General features: G+C 42.1%; 1 protein-coding gene across 1 annotated transcript in view; it reads left to right on the top strand.

Moving 5' to 3' along the window:
• The window catches only part of RFC1 (replication factor C subunit 1), a 60,570-nt gene that overhangs the window by 14,262 nt on the left and 30,628 nt on the right, over positions 1–15,680 (top strand). The window contains exons 2-6 of the mRNA XM_081958949.1: positions 223–348; positions 1,618–1,693; positions 3,668–3,781; positions 9,830–10,062; positions 11,229–11,303. Coding sequence (XP_081815075.1) covers positions 223–348; positions 1,618–1,693; positions 3,668–3,781; positions 9,830–10,062; positions 11,229–11,303 — 624 coding nt within the window. The remainder of the gene's footprint in view (positions 1–222; positions 349–1,617; positions 1,694–3,667; positions 3,782–9,829; positions 10,063–11,228; positions 11,304–15,680) is intronic.

Below are 15,680 nucleotides of genomic sequence, written 5' to 3'. Positions count from 1 at the left end.
AGAAATTGATTCAAGGATTTACAGTATATGGCTGAGCGTTACACTGTTTAAATTTGCTAACAGATTATAGTGTTTTCAATAAATTGGAAAATAAAATTGAGTCCAGTTCTTAAATCACAGGCATTTATGCTTCACGATAGGTATTGTATGCCAGGTGTACGTCCTGAAATTTTGAAGAAGAAAAGATTGAATTTGATGTTGTTTTATGGCTTCCTTTACCAGGATATCCGTAAATTCTTTGGCGTTGTAACTCCAGGAAAGAAACCTGAATGTGACATTGCGAGAAAGGAGAAACCCCAGAATAAAGAGAGGAATTCAGGGGGAACATCGACGCTAAAAGAAATCAAGGTAGGTATATAATGTTTAGTTTAAAATATGTTTAATGATGGCTTTCTGATCTTTTTGCAGTGGTATCTTTTTTTTGGAATGTTTAATTTGCCAAGACTTTCCCTGATGATTGGCTGGATCATTTTATACTTCAGAGATATTATGCTTCATGTGTTGCTGTCCTTAAATTTATATTTTGGTTGCTTTTACTTGTTGTAAACCAGATTGGCAGGTATATCAAACAAATAAATGATTTTGTGGGTTAGTGGAAGATCAGTCAATCAAAATAGAGTTGGAAAGGACCTTAGAGGTCTTTTAATCCAACCCCCTGCTCAAGGAGGAGACCCCTAAGCCATTTGAGACAGGTGGCTGTCCGATCTTTTCTTGAAAGCTTTCAGTGATGTAGTCTTCAAAGTCAGTGATGAAGTCTGCCAAGCAGGAGACCAAGCCCCCAGAACCAAACGCTGTGCCAACTCCGAGGGGCTGGCACAAGAGCTCCTCTGATTGAGAAGAAACTAGCGTGGGGTCAAAGCTGCCTTGCTGTCAGGGTTCCGACTAATTAAATCATGAGCCTCGAGCCAAGCTTCAAAAGAAATCCAGTTATGTATTAGGAACAACATGTCAGCAAGCAACCAAGTGCAGCCAGCTCTGACCCCACGTAATTTACGTCCCAATTATGACCCTGTTTTCCCCCTCCCCCCAGGGTGTGTCATAAATCACATTATTATTAACAGAGCACTTTTGGGGCCTGTAGAGATCACGCCCCTCAGGCTGTTGCAGGTAATCTAGGATACAGCCTTGAGAAAGGTATGTGTGGAATGTGCTGGTTGTGGCTCTTGCCTATGGCAACTCGAGAGCAGGCCAAGGATGCTTTGCAAGTTGGCACCCCGATCCGACCGGGCTGGAGCATCCAGTAAAGCAACCTTGCACCTCGTATCCAGGGAGGATCCGGTCATGGCACCCCCACCCCCCGTTTGGGTGGAGGACGGGACCAAGACTAGGGGCTGGGAAACCACCTATGGGCCTAGCATGTCCCTCAATGCCTCTGTGTCCCTCACACACACAGGATGGAAAAGTAGGCACTGGAATTGGGTCGTGGTCGCTTGGTGTTTTAGGAGGAGTGCAAGATCTTTGCAAGTGGGAATGCAAGTGACCTCTCATTATGAATACTTAGTTTAGGGTGATGGAAATGGGTCCCGTACAAGGTAAGTTTATTGATTCATGCAGCATTGCATAAATGAGTTAATATTGACAGAATAGTTCTGATGAATAACGAGCCACTTTACGTAGGTGAAAAGTTTACCTCGCGAAGAGGATTTCAAGCAAAAAAAGGCGAATAAGAAAAAGAGGATCATTTATGATTCAGGTAAGCCTTATAACTGACGCTCCAGGTTTATTTTCTGTCGCTACAATGGTTTCTGCTTGCTAAGATTTCCCTGGGAGCAACAACTGGGAAAACTCCATAGGTTTTTTTCAATAATTTTCATTCATTAATTGCATAAAGTGTGTATCTAGAATTAAGGCCTCCCTGGATTCAGGATTAAATCACTCCCCTCACGTGAAATTAATTGGGCAAAACTTTTATTTAAAGACTTCCGCGATGCCGTGCCCTTCAGATGGTTTCAGCTACAGCTTTCATTAGTGCCAGCCATCACGGCCAGAAATGATGGAAAATACTGTAAAAAATATATATCTGGAGGGTACCAGTTTCAAACATAACATTAATATCACTGATCTATTAGGTTGGGCTTGTTCCCCATTCAGCTCCCCATTCAGCTCACTGTCCTCCGTTTAACTGGCAAATGTGATCCAAGAACTCTGAATTAGCATTTTTTCAAATCTCTTGTACTTTCTGCGATTCTGAGGTTTGATTAGAGTTAAATCATAAATGATCGTAAATGATTTAAATCGTAAACGATTGCTAAGATTTTGTCCTTCTCTGTGATCTACACACTCTTAATATGTAAGCTGACTCCCATAACTCTTCCCCGTTGAGGATGGAGGATTATGGATACTGACATCCAAAATATTTGGAAAGCAACAATAATACAATAATACAATAGTAGAGTTGGAAGGGACCTTGGAGGTCTTCTAGTCCAACCCCCTGCCTAGGCAGGAAACCCTATACCGTTTCAGACAAATAGCTATCCAACATCTTCTTAAAGACTTCCAGTGTTGGGGCATTCACAACTTCTGGAGGCAAGCTGTTCCACTGATTAATTGTTCTCACTGTCAGGAAATTTCTCCTCAGTTCTAAGTTGCTTCTCTCCTTGATTAGTTTCCACCCATTGCTTCTTGTTCTACCCTCAGGTGCTTTGGAGAATAGTTTGACTCCCTCTTCTTTGTGGCAACCCCTGAGATATTGGAACAATGCTATCATGTCTCCCCTAGTCCTTCTTTCTCTTAAGCTAAACATACCCAGTTCCTGCAACCGTTCTTCATATGTTTTAGTCTCCAGTCCCCAGACACAGGGTGTGTCTTTCTTGTTTAGTGTACCCGTTGTTCCGTGATACAGCATTAGGACATTCCATGAATGAGGCGGATCAGAAAAAGCAATTATCCTGCAGTCATAATATAGAAACATTGGAACATTTGAAATATGAAAACAAACATTTTTAGATATGTACCAAGTGAAGAAGTTTATGGTAGTCAGCATTTATGTTTAGACACTGAGCTTGTCGATCAGAAAGGTCAGCCCTTTGGCGGTTCGAATCCCTAGCGCTGCGTAACGGAGTCAGCTCCCGTTACTTGTCCCAGCTTCTGCCAACCTAGCAGTCAGAAAGCATGTAAAAAATGCAAGTAGAAAAATAGGGACCACCTTTGGTGGGAAGGGAACAGCTCTCTGTGCGTCTTCGGCATTGAGTCACGCCGGCCACATGACCACGGAGACGTCTTTGGACAGCGCTGGCTCAATCAAAGAATGAAACTTTGATTTTGGGTTTGAGATTGATAGATCTTTATAGAAGTGGCTTGTTCGTATTATTATGAAAAAGCAAAAAGTTGGGATTTGATGTTAATGCCTTATTTTACTGCAACAGAGAGGGTCAGAAGTCAATGCTGCTTCTTCTTTTTTTCTCACCCTTCCTCATTTCTCTTCCCCCTCTTCCTCCCCACTGCTTTTCTATTTACTTTTGTGTTTTGCATTTTATAATACTTTATAATTCAATAACAATGTTGACAGGTAATCTAGCCTAGGCAGGGAATTTCTGGATGTTAAAGTCCAGATATCTTAAATTTGCCAAGGTTTAGACCAACACCGAAGTGGCCCTGGAAGGGTTTCTCTCAGAGTGTTTTTACTTGTGGATGGATAAATTAAAAAAAATAATGCTGTTTAATTCAGATTCTGAAGAGGAGGTACCGTCAATCAAAAAATCTAAGCCACCAGAGGGAAAGCTCTCTTCGATTCCTGCTAAGCTGCTGAAGGCGGATCCTGTGGTTTACGTTTCAGAAACAGGTAACCCACCATAACTAAGGTGTGAGATTTATGTTCCGCTGGAAATAAATTTGGGGGGTTTCTTTAAATTGAAGTCATATGGTAAAATGATGGTTGAGGAAATTACATTTGTGGTATATTGCAAAGTTGCTGCATAACTGGATTTGTGTTTGATGAATAAGTGGGCTTAGCTTTAAATGTATATGAAGCATTATATTTGTTTAAATCACTGTATATTTAAAGAAAGGTAGTTAATAACTGTTGGAATTTCTGAGACCTTTTTGGCGGAATGTCTAGAAATTTGTAGTTTCAAAACCTTTTAAGACTGGAGGGTTTTGGAACATAGAACAGCGATGGCAAACCTTTTTTGGCTCGCGTGCTATAAGGGAGGGGGAGCACAGGGGGCTCGTGTGCGGGCGTGCCGCACACATAATGCAACACGCGACACACACTCCAGTACGCATGTGCGCAAGTGAGGTGTTTCCCCCCCCCCCCCATTTTTCCATGCTTTTTTCGCCCTCCCCAGGCTCCAGAGGCTTTATAGGAGCCTGGGGAGGGCGAAAAGAGACCTCACCGCCCCCTCGGAGACCCTCCAGAGGCTTCAGGGACCTTCAGGAGGCTTCCCTGAAGCCTCCGGAGGGCTTAAACCGACCCTTCGAGCAAACCAGGAGTCCGTTCCCGAACATCCGGTTTGCCCATAGGGCTGTTTTTTTGTGCTCCGGAGGCTTCAGCAAAGCTCCTGAAGCTTCCGGGGGGACGGGGAAGGCTCTTTTCACCCTCCCCAGGCTCCTATAAAGCCTGTGGAGCCTGGGGAGGGCGAAAAATGGCTTTAAAAAAGGCTGAACTTAGCTGGCCAGGGTGCGCATGCGTGCTGGCCAGCTGACAGGGCAACGCCTCGCGTGCCCTGACAAATGGCTCTGCGTGTCACCTGTGGCATGCGTGTCATAGGTTCGCCATCCCGGGCATAGAATAATAGTGTTGGAAGGGATCTTAGAGGTTTTCTAGTCCAAACTCCTGCTCAAGCAGAACACTCCTCTCCCTCCCTGTCTCTCTCTCTCTTTCTCTCCCCCTCTTTTTCTTCCTCCCTCCCCCTCTCTTCCTCTCCTTCCCTCCCTCCCCCTCCCTCCCTTGGTCTCTTTGTATACCCATACATACCTAAACACATTCATAGATATGCATACACATGAACATATGTATACACCTATGTATGTGTATGCACAGACAGTGACTTGCAGTCACGTGATTGCAATTTGCAGCCTGAATTTCTGGACGCTGCAGTTCCGTTGCCTTTTGCTCCTGCGATATTTCGACTTCCGTTCCTTAGTGACAGGTTCTGGATGGGCTTGGACATTCCTGGAGGCCACGATCTTGTCCTAGGTGGGAAATCTTGGCGCCTTGCCCACGTGGCCTTCGCTAGCTCTACCAGAAGGATTGTATGGAAAGTTAAGACGGGCCTCACCAGTGGGTCTGATGGCCCTTTTGTGCCTCCAAAGGGTGCGTGGGGACTTTTGCAACACAACTTTTGCTGTGTCCCTGGCTGATTATGAAATCCAGGAGGGCAAAAGTGCAGGATGAGGTTGCCTCCAAGTGGCCTCTTCCCCCTTGCAAATCTCAGCAAACTTTGGAGTGCCTTTTCTCTGAGATCGCCTGCCCAACCTTGCAATCCCCTTGCATTCCAAGATAACAGCCTCTTGGTCTGATGACCCCGAAGAACATATTGTTCCCAGGGCCTTTTAATCTTAACGACGATCAAAGGGCCTTTATCTCAGTTAGATAAAGACGGAAAGTTACTGTTGCACTGTTTTTTTTTTAATCAGCTCTTATGATTTCTTTTGTCTTCACTGTAAACAACCTTGGAAGTGGATTTCTACATCTGCACCAAAACTTTGGTCGAGGCCAGTTGTGAAGTCAGAATACATTTTTGTCTAGTTGTGATAAGAATAAATGACCTGTAACACACACACAGGCTGATTTATCTGCTGGCAGTTGATTGGGTTTCTTGGTCCCGCAGCAAATGTTTTGAAAAATTATCGACTTTATTTTTCAACGGTCAGCCTGCTACTAGTCATGGACGGGGTAGTCCTCAACATGCGACCACAATTGAGCCGAAAATCTATGTTGCCGAGCGTGACATGGGTGAAGTGGGTTTTTTCTCCATTTTACCTTTCTTGCTGCCGTTGTTAAGTGCATCACTGCAGTTCTTAAAGTTAGTACCAGGGTTCTTAAGCGAATCTGGTTTCCTCATTGATTTTCCTTTCACGTGACCCTGGTCATAAATACGAACCAGTTGCCAAGCGGGCAAATTTTGATCACGTGACCATGGAGACTCTACCGTGGTCGTAATCGTGGAAAACAGTCATGTCATTTTTTCCTGGGCCGTTGTAACTCTGAACAGTCCCTAAACAAACTGTTGTAAGTTGAGGACTAGCTGTACAATTGATGACCTGGCCTTGAGTCTAGACCCAACTGAAATCGAGGAATCTATTCCAGGGCAGAATAATCGCTGGTCGGAAGGACTTGTCTTCCGCTGTTTGTCTTCGCATACATGCTGAATCTGAAGCAAGGTTAGAGCTTAAAATGGGGATATTGTAATCCTTTAAGAGTTTCCTAGTGTTGTCCCTATTCTTAATTTCCAAGGAACACGATTCCTGTAACAATATTTCTATACATTTCCTTGCCACAAATCAATTCATTTCAGTAAATTACTGTATTTTTCGGAGTATACGGTAGGCCTCCATTCAAAGATTTGAGACATCAAGATGTCAAACTCAGATCCGGCTCGCGGGGTGCTTAGATCTGGACCATGGGGCTGACCTGGAAACAGTGAACGACCGGCCCAAGGTGCACACGGCTCTCTTGAGCTCCGTTTTCGGCTGCAGCGGCTTCCTACAACCCTCTGCCATCAAAAACTGAGCCTGCGCAACCCTCCCGAATACCGTTTTCACTGGCAGAGTGCTCGGGCCACCACAGGCGTCCTCCTCCTCCGACATGAGTGACATCAAGCTAGCCACGCCCCCCCCACCCCCAAGTTCAAACACAACCCTGACACTGCCCTCAATGAAATCAAGTTTGACACCCCTGCTGTAAGATGTTCAGTATTGGCTAAGTAGTTTGGAAAGAGGTAGGCAAAATACACACACAAAAACACACACACACACACACACACATTTTATACACACACACACACACACACACACACACATATATATATATATATATATATATATATATATATATATATATATATTCAAACATATATACACACATATATACATATATGTTGTATTTGTGCTGATAAATAAATAAAGGGAGACTAGTATAGATCTATTTCAAGCTATTTAGCTCTCATCAGCTAGCCATACCCAGGTTCGAATCCCAGTAAGGGTATGGCTAGCTGATGAGAGCTAAATAGCTTGAAATAGATCTATACTAGTCTCCCTTTATTTATTTATTTATCAGCACAAATACAACACAAATATAAAAAGGCACCATTAAAAATATGGTTTTCTGCCTGGATGGTCTCCTGTAGTGAGCAGATAGACAGAAAGGGGGAGTAGTGAGTTCCCTCCCATACTTGGGCATACCAGGGGTTGTAACACACATACATACATACATACATACATACATACACACACACACACACATGCATATATTATACATACATACACACACACACACACACACACTGGTTTTGTTGTATTCGGGTCTTTTCCCGTGTAAGATTGAGATTGTCTTTGCAATGTTTCAGCGAGATCTCACTCGCCATCTTCAGGCTGTGGTCTTTGGCTTAGTGATGGCGAGTGAGATCTCGCTGAAACATTGCAAAGACAATCTCAATCTTACACGGGAAAAGACCCGAATACAGCAAAACCAGCATATATATACACACACACACACACACACACACACACACACACAGTATTGGAATTATTTCCACTCCATTTCAACTGTAACACCAGCTCCATTTTTAAAGAAAATATCTTCTTTATGTTTTATCTCTTTTGAGCTATTTTTTTTTAAAGTTACGCTGCCTGTTCTTTTAAAAGTTGCTAGATACATAATTACGGCAGAGAGAATACCGCTCGCACAATGTTGGAAAAGTGATACCATGCCGACAGACTGTTTGATAATCCAAAAGATTCTTGATTGCGCAGAGATGTATAAACTCACATTGGAGTTAAGGAACAACGAAGACTCAGAATAGTATACAGTTTGGGAAAACTGGTATCAATGGATAAATAATAGGAACATGAAATGTATAGCTTAGAAACATACCGTATTTTTCAGAGTATAAGACGCCCAAGATTCTGAAGAGGCATATTTTTTAAAAAAGTTTTTGTACTTTGCAGACCTCCCAAAAATGGGTCCTTTTTTCGCGAAAACGGGCCCTTTTTTTGTCAAAACAAAGGCATGCATAGACTTTATGAGGCTTCCAGAGTGCTCCAGGGGTCTGGGGGGGGGGGGACAGAAGCGAGCAAAAAGCGGCCCATTTTTTTGTTCATTTCTCCCCTCTCCAGCCCCCAGGAGCACTCTGGAAGCCTCCTAAAGGCTATGCACAGCCATTTTTGCAAAGTGGGTGGGGTTTCGGGAGGCAAAAAAAAATGCTGTATTCAGTTATCAGATGCTTCCAGTTTTTCACCCTCTTTTTTGAGGGAAAAAGGTGCATTTTATACTCCGAAAAATAGGGTAGATGTATAGATATAGGAATAATTAGGAATGTATAAAAATGTATTTGAATAACAAATGATTATGTTAGCACTGTCCAAAAGGATTTGTAACTTATACAAAACTATTTTTACAGTTATTTGTATTTTAAAGTTTTTAATTTTCAATAAATATTTTTAAAGGGTTGCTAGAAGGACTTAATCACAGTGCTGTTAGGTTTAAAAAAATAAAATGTAAAGATAGCGGGAGGCAGTGGTTAGAATTGCTGTCACAATAATTTGAAGATCTATTAATATCTGTTTTAAGTTTCTTTAGGGTGAAAAATGAGACTAAGGCCTGAATAGATTCAGGGGATCAATTTTATGTTTTTATTATAGCTTAAGAGTTTGACATTTTTCCTTTAAAAGAGCCTTAATCATGTTACTTGAATTACTCATGCTAGAATTACATGCAATTTTAATGTCGCTGCAGGAAAGCATAAAATCCTCTTCGTATATCATTGACTGGAGGACAATAATTGAAAAATGGTCTAATCATATTTTAAGTTGGGCCTGGAAATATTCATTTTCAGAACCAAAATGATTCTATAGGGACCCTGTCTGCCAGTTTTGAGAATTAATTTTTTTGTAAATATACCTTTTTAATGGAGATACCACCGATGGTTGCTTCTCTCTGAAGGGGTGTAAATACTGAATCCTGAATATTTATTGGGTCTCAGATTCAACTCCAGACAGGATGGCCTTCCCATTTTAAATTGTTAGGAATTCTTATTTTGGTCAGCTGGTAAAAATTAAAAGGCTAAGTGGCTAAGACGCTGAGCTTGTCAATCAGAAAGGTTGACGGTTCGAATCCTTTGCACCGCGTAATGGAGTGAGCTCCCGTGACTTGTCCCAGCTTCTGCCAACTTAGCAGTTCAAAAGCATGTAAAAATGCAAGTAGAAAAATAGGAACCACCTTTGGTGGGAAGGGAACAGCGTTCTGTGCGCCTTCAGTTTTGAGTCATGCCAGTCACATGACCCCGGAGACGTCTTCGTACAGCGCTGGCTCTTCGGCTTTGAAACGGAGATGAGCACCGCCCCCTAGAGTCGGGAACAACGAGCACATATGTGCAAAGGGAACTTTTACCTAAAAATTAAAGCATTTCCTGGAGGAGATTTTCTGCCCCTGAAACCACCACCCTTCCCACTCAACCTTAAAAGCAGAATCTATTTGAACAAATAAAGGTGATTTTTTTTTTCTCTCCTTTTGCAAAATTTATTCAGGAAAGTCTGAAAGAGAGATATGAGAGATTTCTTTCTTTTTGGGGAAAATGTCGCAAGCTCAGAACCAGATGGCCTTGCTGGGTGTCTCTTTTCCTGGGAAATCATTAATCCCTGTCCCTTCGTTTTGTTTGTGTCCCCCCAGATGAAGATGAGGACTTTGTTAGGAAGAACCCCCCTCCGAAAGTTAAACAGTTTGAGAAGCCGGTGAAGGCGATTCAAGGAACGACGGGAGCCTCCCAGCCAGATTCCAAACCAAAAGTCAAAAACAAACCCTTATCTCCTGTGAAACTGACACCAACATCCGTCATTGATTACTTTGGGACGGTTAGCGTTCAACGGTCAGAGAAGAAGCTGGTATCAAGCAAACGAAAAGAAGTGAGTAAAGCGGAAATATTACTGCTTCCCCTGACTGAGGGATATTATTTATGAGCCAGAAATTCTCCTAATTCTTACATCCTTGTAAACAGACCACAGGTAACCCTTTACAGTTTACAGTCACAACTGACTCCCAGCATTTATGTTACTAAGCGAAACGTTCGTTAAGTGAGCTTTGCCCCCGTTTTACGACTTTTCCTGCCACAGTCGTTAGGTGAATCTGGTTTCCCCATTGACTTTGCCTACCAGAAGATCACAAAAGGGGACCACGTGACCCCAGCGCACTGCAATTGTCATAAATATGAATCAGTTGCCAAGCATCTGAATTTGATCACGCGACCACGGGGATTGCTGCAGCGGTCGGAAGTGTGACAAACGGGTATCGGTCCCCTTTTTTTTCAGCGCTGTTGTAACTTTGAAAGGTCACTAAATGAACTGTTGTAAGTTGAGGACCATCTATAGCCGTGATGGCGAACCTATGGCATGAGTGCCACAGATGGCACACAGAGCCCTCTCTGGGCATGTGAGCCGTCACCCCCGTTCAACTCCGCCATGCATGAACACGCGCCTCCCACCGGCCAGCTAATTTTTGGGTTTATGCCGCGTGGGGAGGTGGGATGTGGGAGACATGCATGCATGTACAGGGGGAGGGGGCACGGGGAGAGCACGGGTGTGGCGAGAGGACATCACACACGTATGCATAGGGGGGTGTAGGGCATGGGGGGTCTTTGCACATTGCATTATGGGCGTGGCTGCACGCATGCTTTTGGCATGTGACAACAAAAAGGTTAGCCATCACTGACCTATAGAGACAAAAAAATTCTGTGATCCGCTTAAATTAGACCTTGGTTCTTATCGTCTGGACTTCAACGTCTGATGTTTCAGTGTTTTGGTCCTGCAATTGTTTCATTCTGTCGTTTGGGGTATTGGAAGCCAGGCAGAGTCGCTTGGCAGAGTTATGGGTGGCATAAATTGAACGAATGAGTGAATGAATGAAAACGAATGAGCAAACAAACCCGAGAGCAGTAATTTGAAAATGTGTCCCATAGAGAAGACAAAACAGCAAATCGGCCTTAAACTAGGATGACCTTAACTGAGTTACAAGAAGAATGTAAATATGAACATCGGACTAAACTCATTTTGCTTCTTCTTTGGATGTGATGCAGCCTTGGCAAAGCAAGGATCCCACCATCAATGATGAGGCTATCGCTAAAGAACTACAGCTGGAAGAGAATTCAAAGGTAACATCGGGTAGAATTCTCTTGCCTTACATAACTTACTATTTAATACACGGTTCCTTTTTTTACATATTTTTTAATAAAATATTTTTATTAAACAGTTTTTTTTAAAAAAAAAAAGACAAAACAATTTTTTCCCAATTTCCTTCTATGCAACATTTCCACCTCAGTATACATCCATTGTAAATACACTTCCCCCCCCCCCTTATTTCAGTTTCTCTTTGTCTGTATGCATACGATGCGATTATATACAGTCCTTAATTTACAGTCCTGCATTCCGTTTATACATGTTTGTTCACCTCTACTTATACATTGCTAATTTCTGTGTCTTCTTCATTTAGTCTTTCCTTAAGCTTCGCACCTGTTCTCTAGCCACATGTTCCACTCATTCCACACCATATAATATTCTGTTTCCTCCTTTTCTTTTGTAAATGTTTCCATCTCTTTCATTGTAACCTTCCTCTCTGTTGGCATATTGTTATTCTTCCAATTTTGTGCCTATGTTATTCTCGCTGCCGTTATGATATGTAATACACTCTCCCTATTCAACCTCGTGTGCCATGCTCTCTTTTCATTCATTCTCTATTTCTGCAGGATTCTTCTTAGAATCATGGTTTCCAAGAGGGATTTCTAGTATCCTCACTGAACTTCCATCGTAATTTGATGGAGCAGTGAAACTTTTTAAAAATTAAAATTCTTACTTCGTCTTTATTTTGGCCAGCATCAAGCTGGGTTTTTGTTCATAGAAGGAAGTCTTCCATTCGCAGATAGAACTTGGGTCCAAGGCAGCTGCTGGCAGAATAAATGTGAAGATAAGAGAAAAGCATGAAAATTTTGCTTTTCCTATCCTCCTTTGTAGAATTTCCATGCAGCTAGTCCTTGACTTACAGCTGTCTATTTAGTGATTGTTCAAAAATTACAACAGCACTTGAAAAAAGTAACCATTTTTCATACTTACGACCCTTGCAGCATTCACGTGGCCAAAATTCAGACAGTTGGCAATTCACATTTATGACGGTCGACGTATGTCGGGGTCACGTGATCCTCTCTTGTGACCTTCTGACGAGCAAAGTCAACGAGGAAGCCAGATTGACTTAACAACCATGTTAGTAACTTTTAACAGCTGCAGAGATTCACTGAACAACTGTGGCAAGGAAGCTCCTGAAAGGGGCAAAATTCACTTAACAGCTGTCTCTCTTACCGACAGAAATGTTGGGCTCAAATGTGGACGTAAGTCGAGGTCTACCTGTACCTGATTTTAAGTGGCTCCTTAGCCCAGTGACATTGATTTCCAGAAACCAAAAAGAATTCTAGGGAGAATTAATGAAAGCCTTCAGGAACAGTATCCATTCTCAGCATCAACGTTCTAGATCCATGATGGCAAACCTATGGCACGCAGAGTCCTCTCTGCGGGCACGCCAGCCCAAGCCCAGCTCCACCATGCCTGCGGGCGCGCCTCCCGCTGGCTAGCTGATCTTCGGGTCTCTGCCGTGCATGCGAGGTGGGGGGGTGCATGCGGGGGACATGCATGCACATGTGCAGGGGAAGGGCGCATGCATTGCATTTTGGGGGCTCCTGCAGCGCCCTTGCACCCCGTTTTGCCTTCCGCGTTGGTGCAGGAGGCGTTCCAAGCCCAAAGTGTGGGTGAGCGGAGTGGGGCGCATGTGAGGGGGGGCACGTGGGGGGCACATTACATTATGAGTGTGGGCACGAGCAAGCGCTGTCACGAGCGGGCGCACGCTTTCGGCACACAGCTACAAAAAGGTTAGCCAGCACTGTTCTAGATACATACCTGCAAGGGAGGAAGGGAGGAAGAAATAGTTGTTACATTCACACAGTCAACATGTGGGAGTAAAATAGGTATCTTGATCCAGGCTGCAAAAATAAAAGCAGAATAACAGAGTTGGAAGGGACCTTGGAGGACATATAGTCCAACCCTCTGCTCAAGCAGGAGACCCCACGCCATTCCTGACAAATGGTTGCCCAATCTCTTCTTAAAAACCTCCCGTGATGAAGCACCCACAATTTCTGGTGGCAAGCTGTTCCACAGGCTAGGCAGGTTCTAGGGCAGAAGTCTTAAAACTTGGCAACTTTAAGACTTGTGGACTTTAATTCCCAAAATTCTCCAGCCAGCTGTCTGGAGAATTCTGGGAGTTGAAGTCCACAAGTCTTAAAGTTGCCAAGTTTGGGGACCCCTGTTGTAGGAGATTCTGCCATAACAAACTCAACTAATAAGCAGTGGAGATTCTGATCACAGATTGAAGGATTCTATACTAATTTTATTTTACTAATTCTTAAATTGAAACATCTTTGACTGTTGCATGCTTGACTATGAGGTAGTAGCTGCGATATTGTATTTTATAAACCTGAGATCCTGGAAAAATATTGTCCTAAGTAATTAACTTGACTGTGGCCATACACTTTTATCAGCTTTGTGCTTTTGCTGTACTGATCAGAACTGCTTTGTAAACTAGCTTTTTCTGAAACTTTGTTCTAGTAACTGTAAACTCTCTGTAAATTTGTGAGTAAACTCACGAATTTTGTAGCCTTGCATGAGAATCATTGAAATTTTAAAACAAATCCACAATGCTTTCTACAAGAAATAGACTTAATAATTGGGAAGTAATATTGAAAGAAGTTGAAAGTAATATTGAAAGTAAAATTTGTGATTATTGTGGGTTAAAAAACATGCATGTGTCTTTTCATCCTTCTCTTTCACCCTACTTCTTGTTATTGCTTGTTAAATATTTATTCTGCCAGTAAGAAGTCCCAGCTGGTTGCCTTTTCAAAAACAATATACCGTAAATACAGACCCATGTTATAAATAATAATTCAAAAGTAGCAGAGAATTAGTCACTGTTTAAAATGAGATGAATCACCATCTAAAAATAACTTCCCTTGCAAATCAAATTGACAAGTATTTGATCCGGCCACACATTTATTTAAGAAAGCACATCAGGAAGATTTTAAACAAGGTGGCGATGATTTTAATACTCAATGTTGTGAAAAGTTTAAACCATCAGAAATTGGCAATGCCTGCAGAGTCACAGATGGTTTCCAGTTGAGAGCTTATTCGTTTCCAATTCAATTTATAAGCATGAGGGGTTAGAGAGAGTCGTAATGTCCAGAAATTATTCTATCCGAGATGGTGTCCAGAATTGGAACCAATGTGACATCAGAGTGGTTGGATCTCGCTTATGAATTTAGCTCCTTTGAAGCAATTTTGGGCTTTGACAAATCAAATCAAATCACTTTATTGCGGTCATTAAGAAAAGGGCTTTGATATAAATAGGTTAGCTGCAAATGCATTGAAATAAAGAGGTGGTAAAATATGAAACTTTTGCTTGTATGAGTCAGTTTTGGGTCAGAGGTGATCATTACCTCCTAAGGATGAAGTGATTTATTTTTTGTAAATCCGTTTTCCCGCTTTCATATTATCGCAATGTATCATTTTATTTTCACATGGCTATTCTTTTCAATCCAATTGGCCAGCGGGGAAGAAGGTTGTTGCAATACAGCTTCAATTTTTCATAGGCATGCAATTAAAAAAAAAGTTATAGCACACAAGGAAAATAAATATTCTGTATGCATTTCAGAATTAAAATGCTGGCAGAGTTGTGTTAATTTGGAGAGATTAAATGTCTGGGTCGGTGTCTTTGAGAGGGAGAAAGAGAGAGAGGTGTGTGTGTGTATACATTTCTTTATCTGTTTTCTACAATTACTGTTAGCCTGGCTTCAATTTACTACTAAAATAAGAAATATGAACGTTATCTATTTAGCTGAACAACCTCCTGCTTACAATATAAAAATAGAGCCTGTGGGAGTTTTGCTAATAATGTTATATATCAGACTTGTGTGGGGAGGCAAGTTTTGAGGTTATACTTGGCTGAAGATTAGATTTGGGTAATGTTCCCAGCGCTACTTGGAGAAAACAGGTTAGTTTTCTTTTAAAAAAAGAAGAAGATAATAACAGGATGTTGTATTGTGTCGAAACACAATGAAGAAGAAAATTGACTCATTTTTTCTCCCTGTGTTCAACTGAATCATTGAAAATCAGATCTGGTTTTGTATTTGCACCTGGAAATAATTGAGTTTCAGAATTGTGTTTGTTTATTCATGTCTATGAAGGGTGCATGGCCTTCCTTCCATACCCCAATCTCTTCCAACGCCACTAAACTTAAATCTCTGATTCCAAATAAGATGGTGTATCTTTCTCCACCTAGCGTCTATATAAATATAGCTCTGGACTTCAATTCCCAGAATTCCTCAGCCAAATAGGAACTTGTTGAACGTTGTTGAAGGTCCTGGCTGGGTGGGAGCTGAAGACCACAGGTCATAAAAAGGGGCATCGTCACCCACTCCTATTCTAGCCCAGGAATC

Source organism: Natrix helvetica (assembly GCF_964273705.1).
Source record: "Natrix helvetica genome assembly, chromosome: 7".
NCBI classification, from domain to species: domain Eukaryota; kingdom Metazoa; phylum Chordata; class Lepidosauria; order Squamata; family Natricidae; genus Natrix; species Natrix helvetica.
Note: the sequence above shows the minus strand (reverse complement) of the source record. Positions and strands in the feature narration are given on the sequence as shown.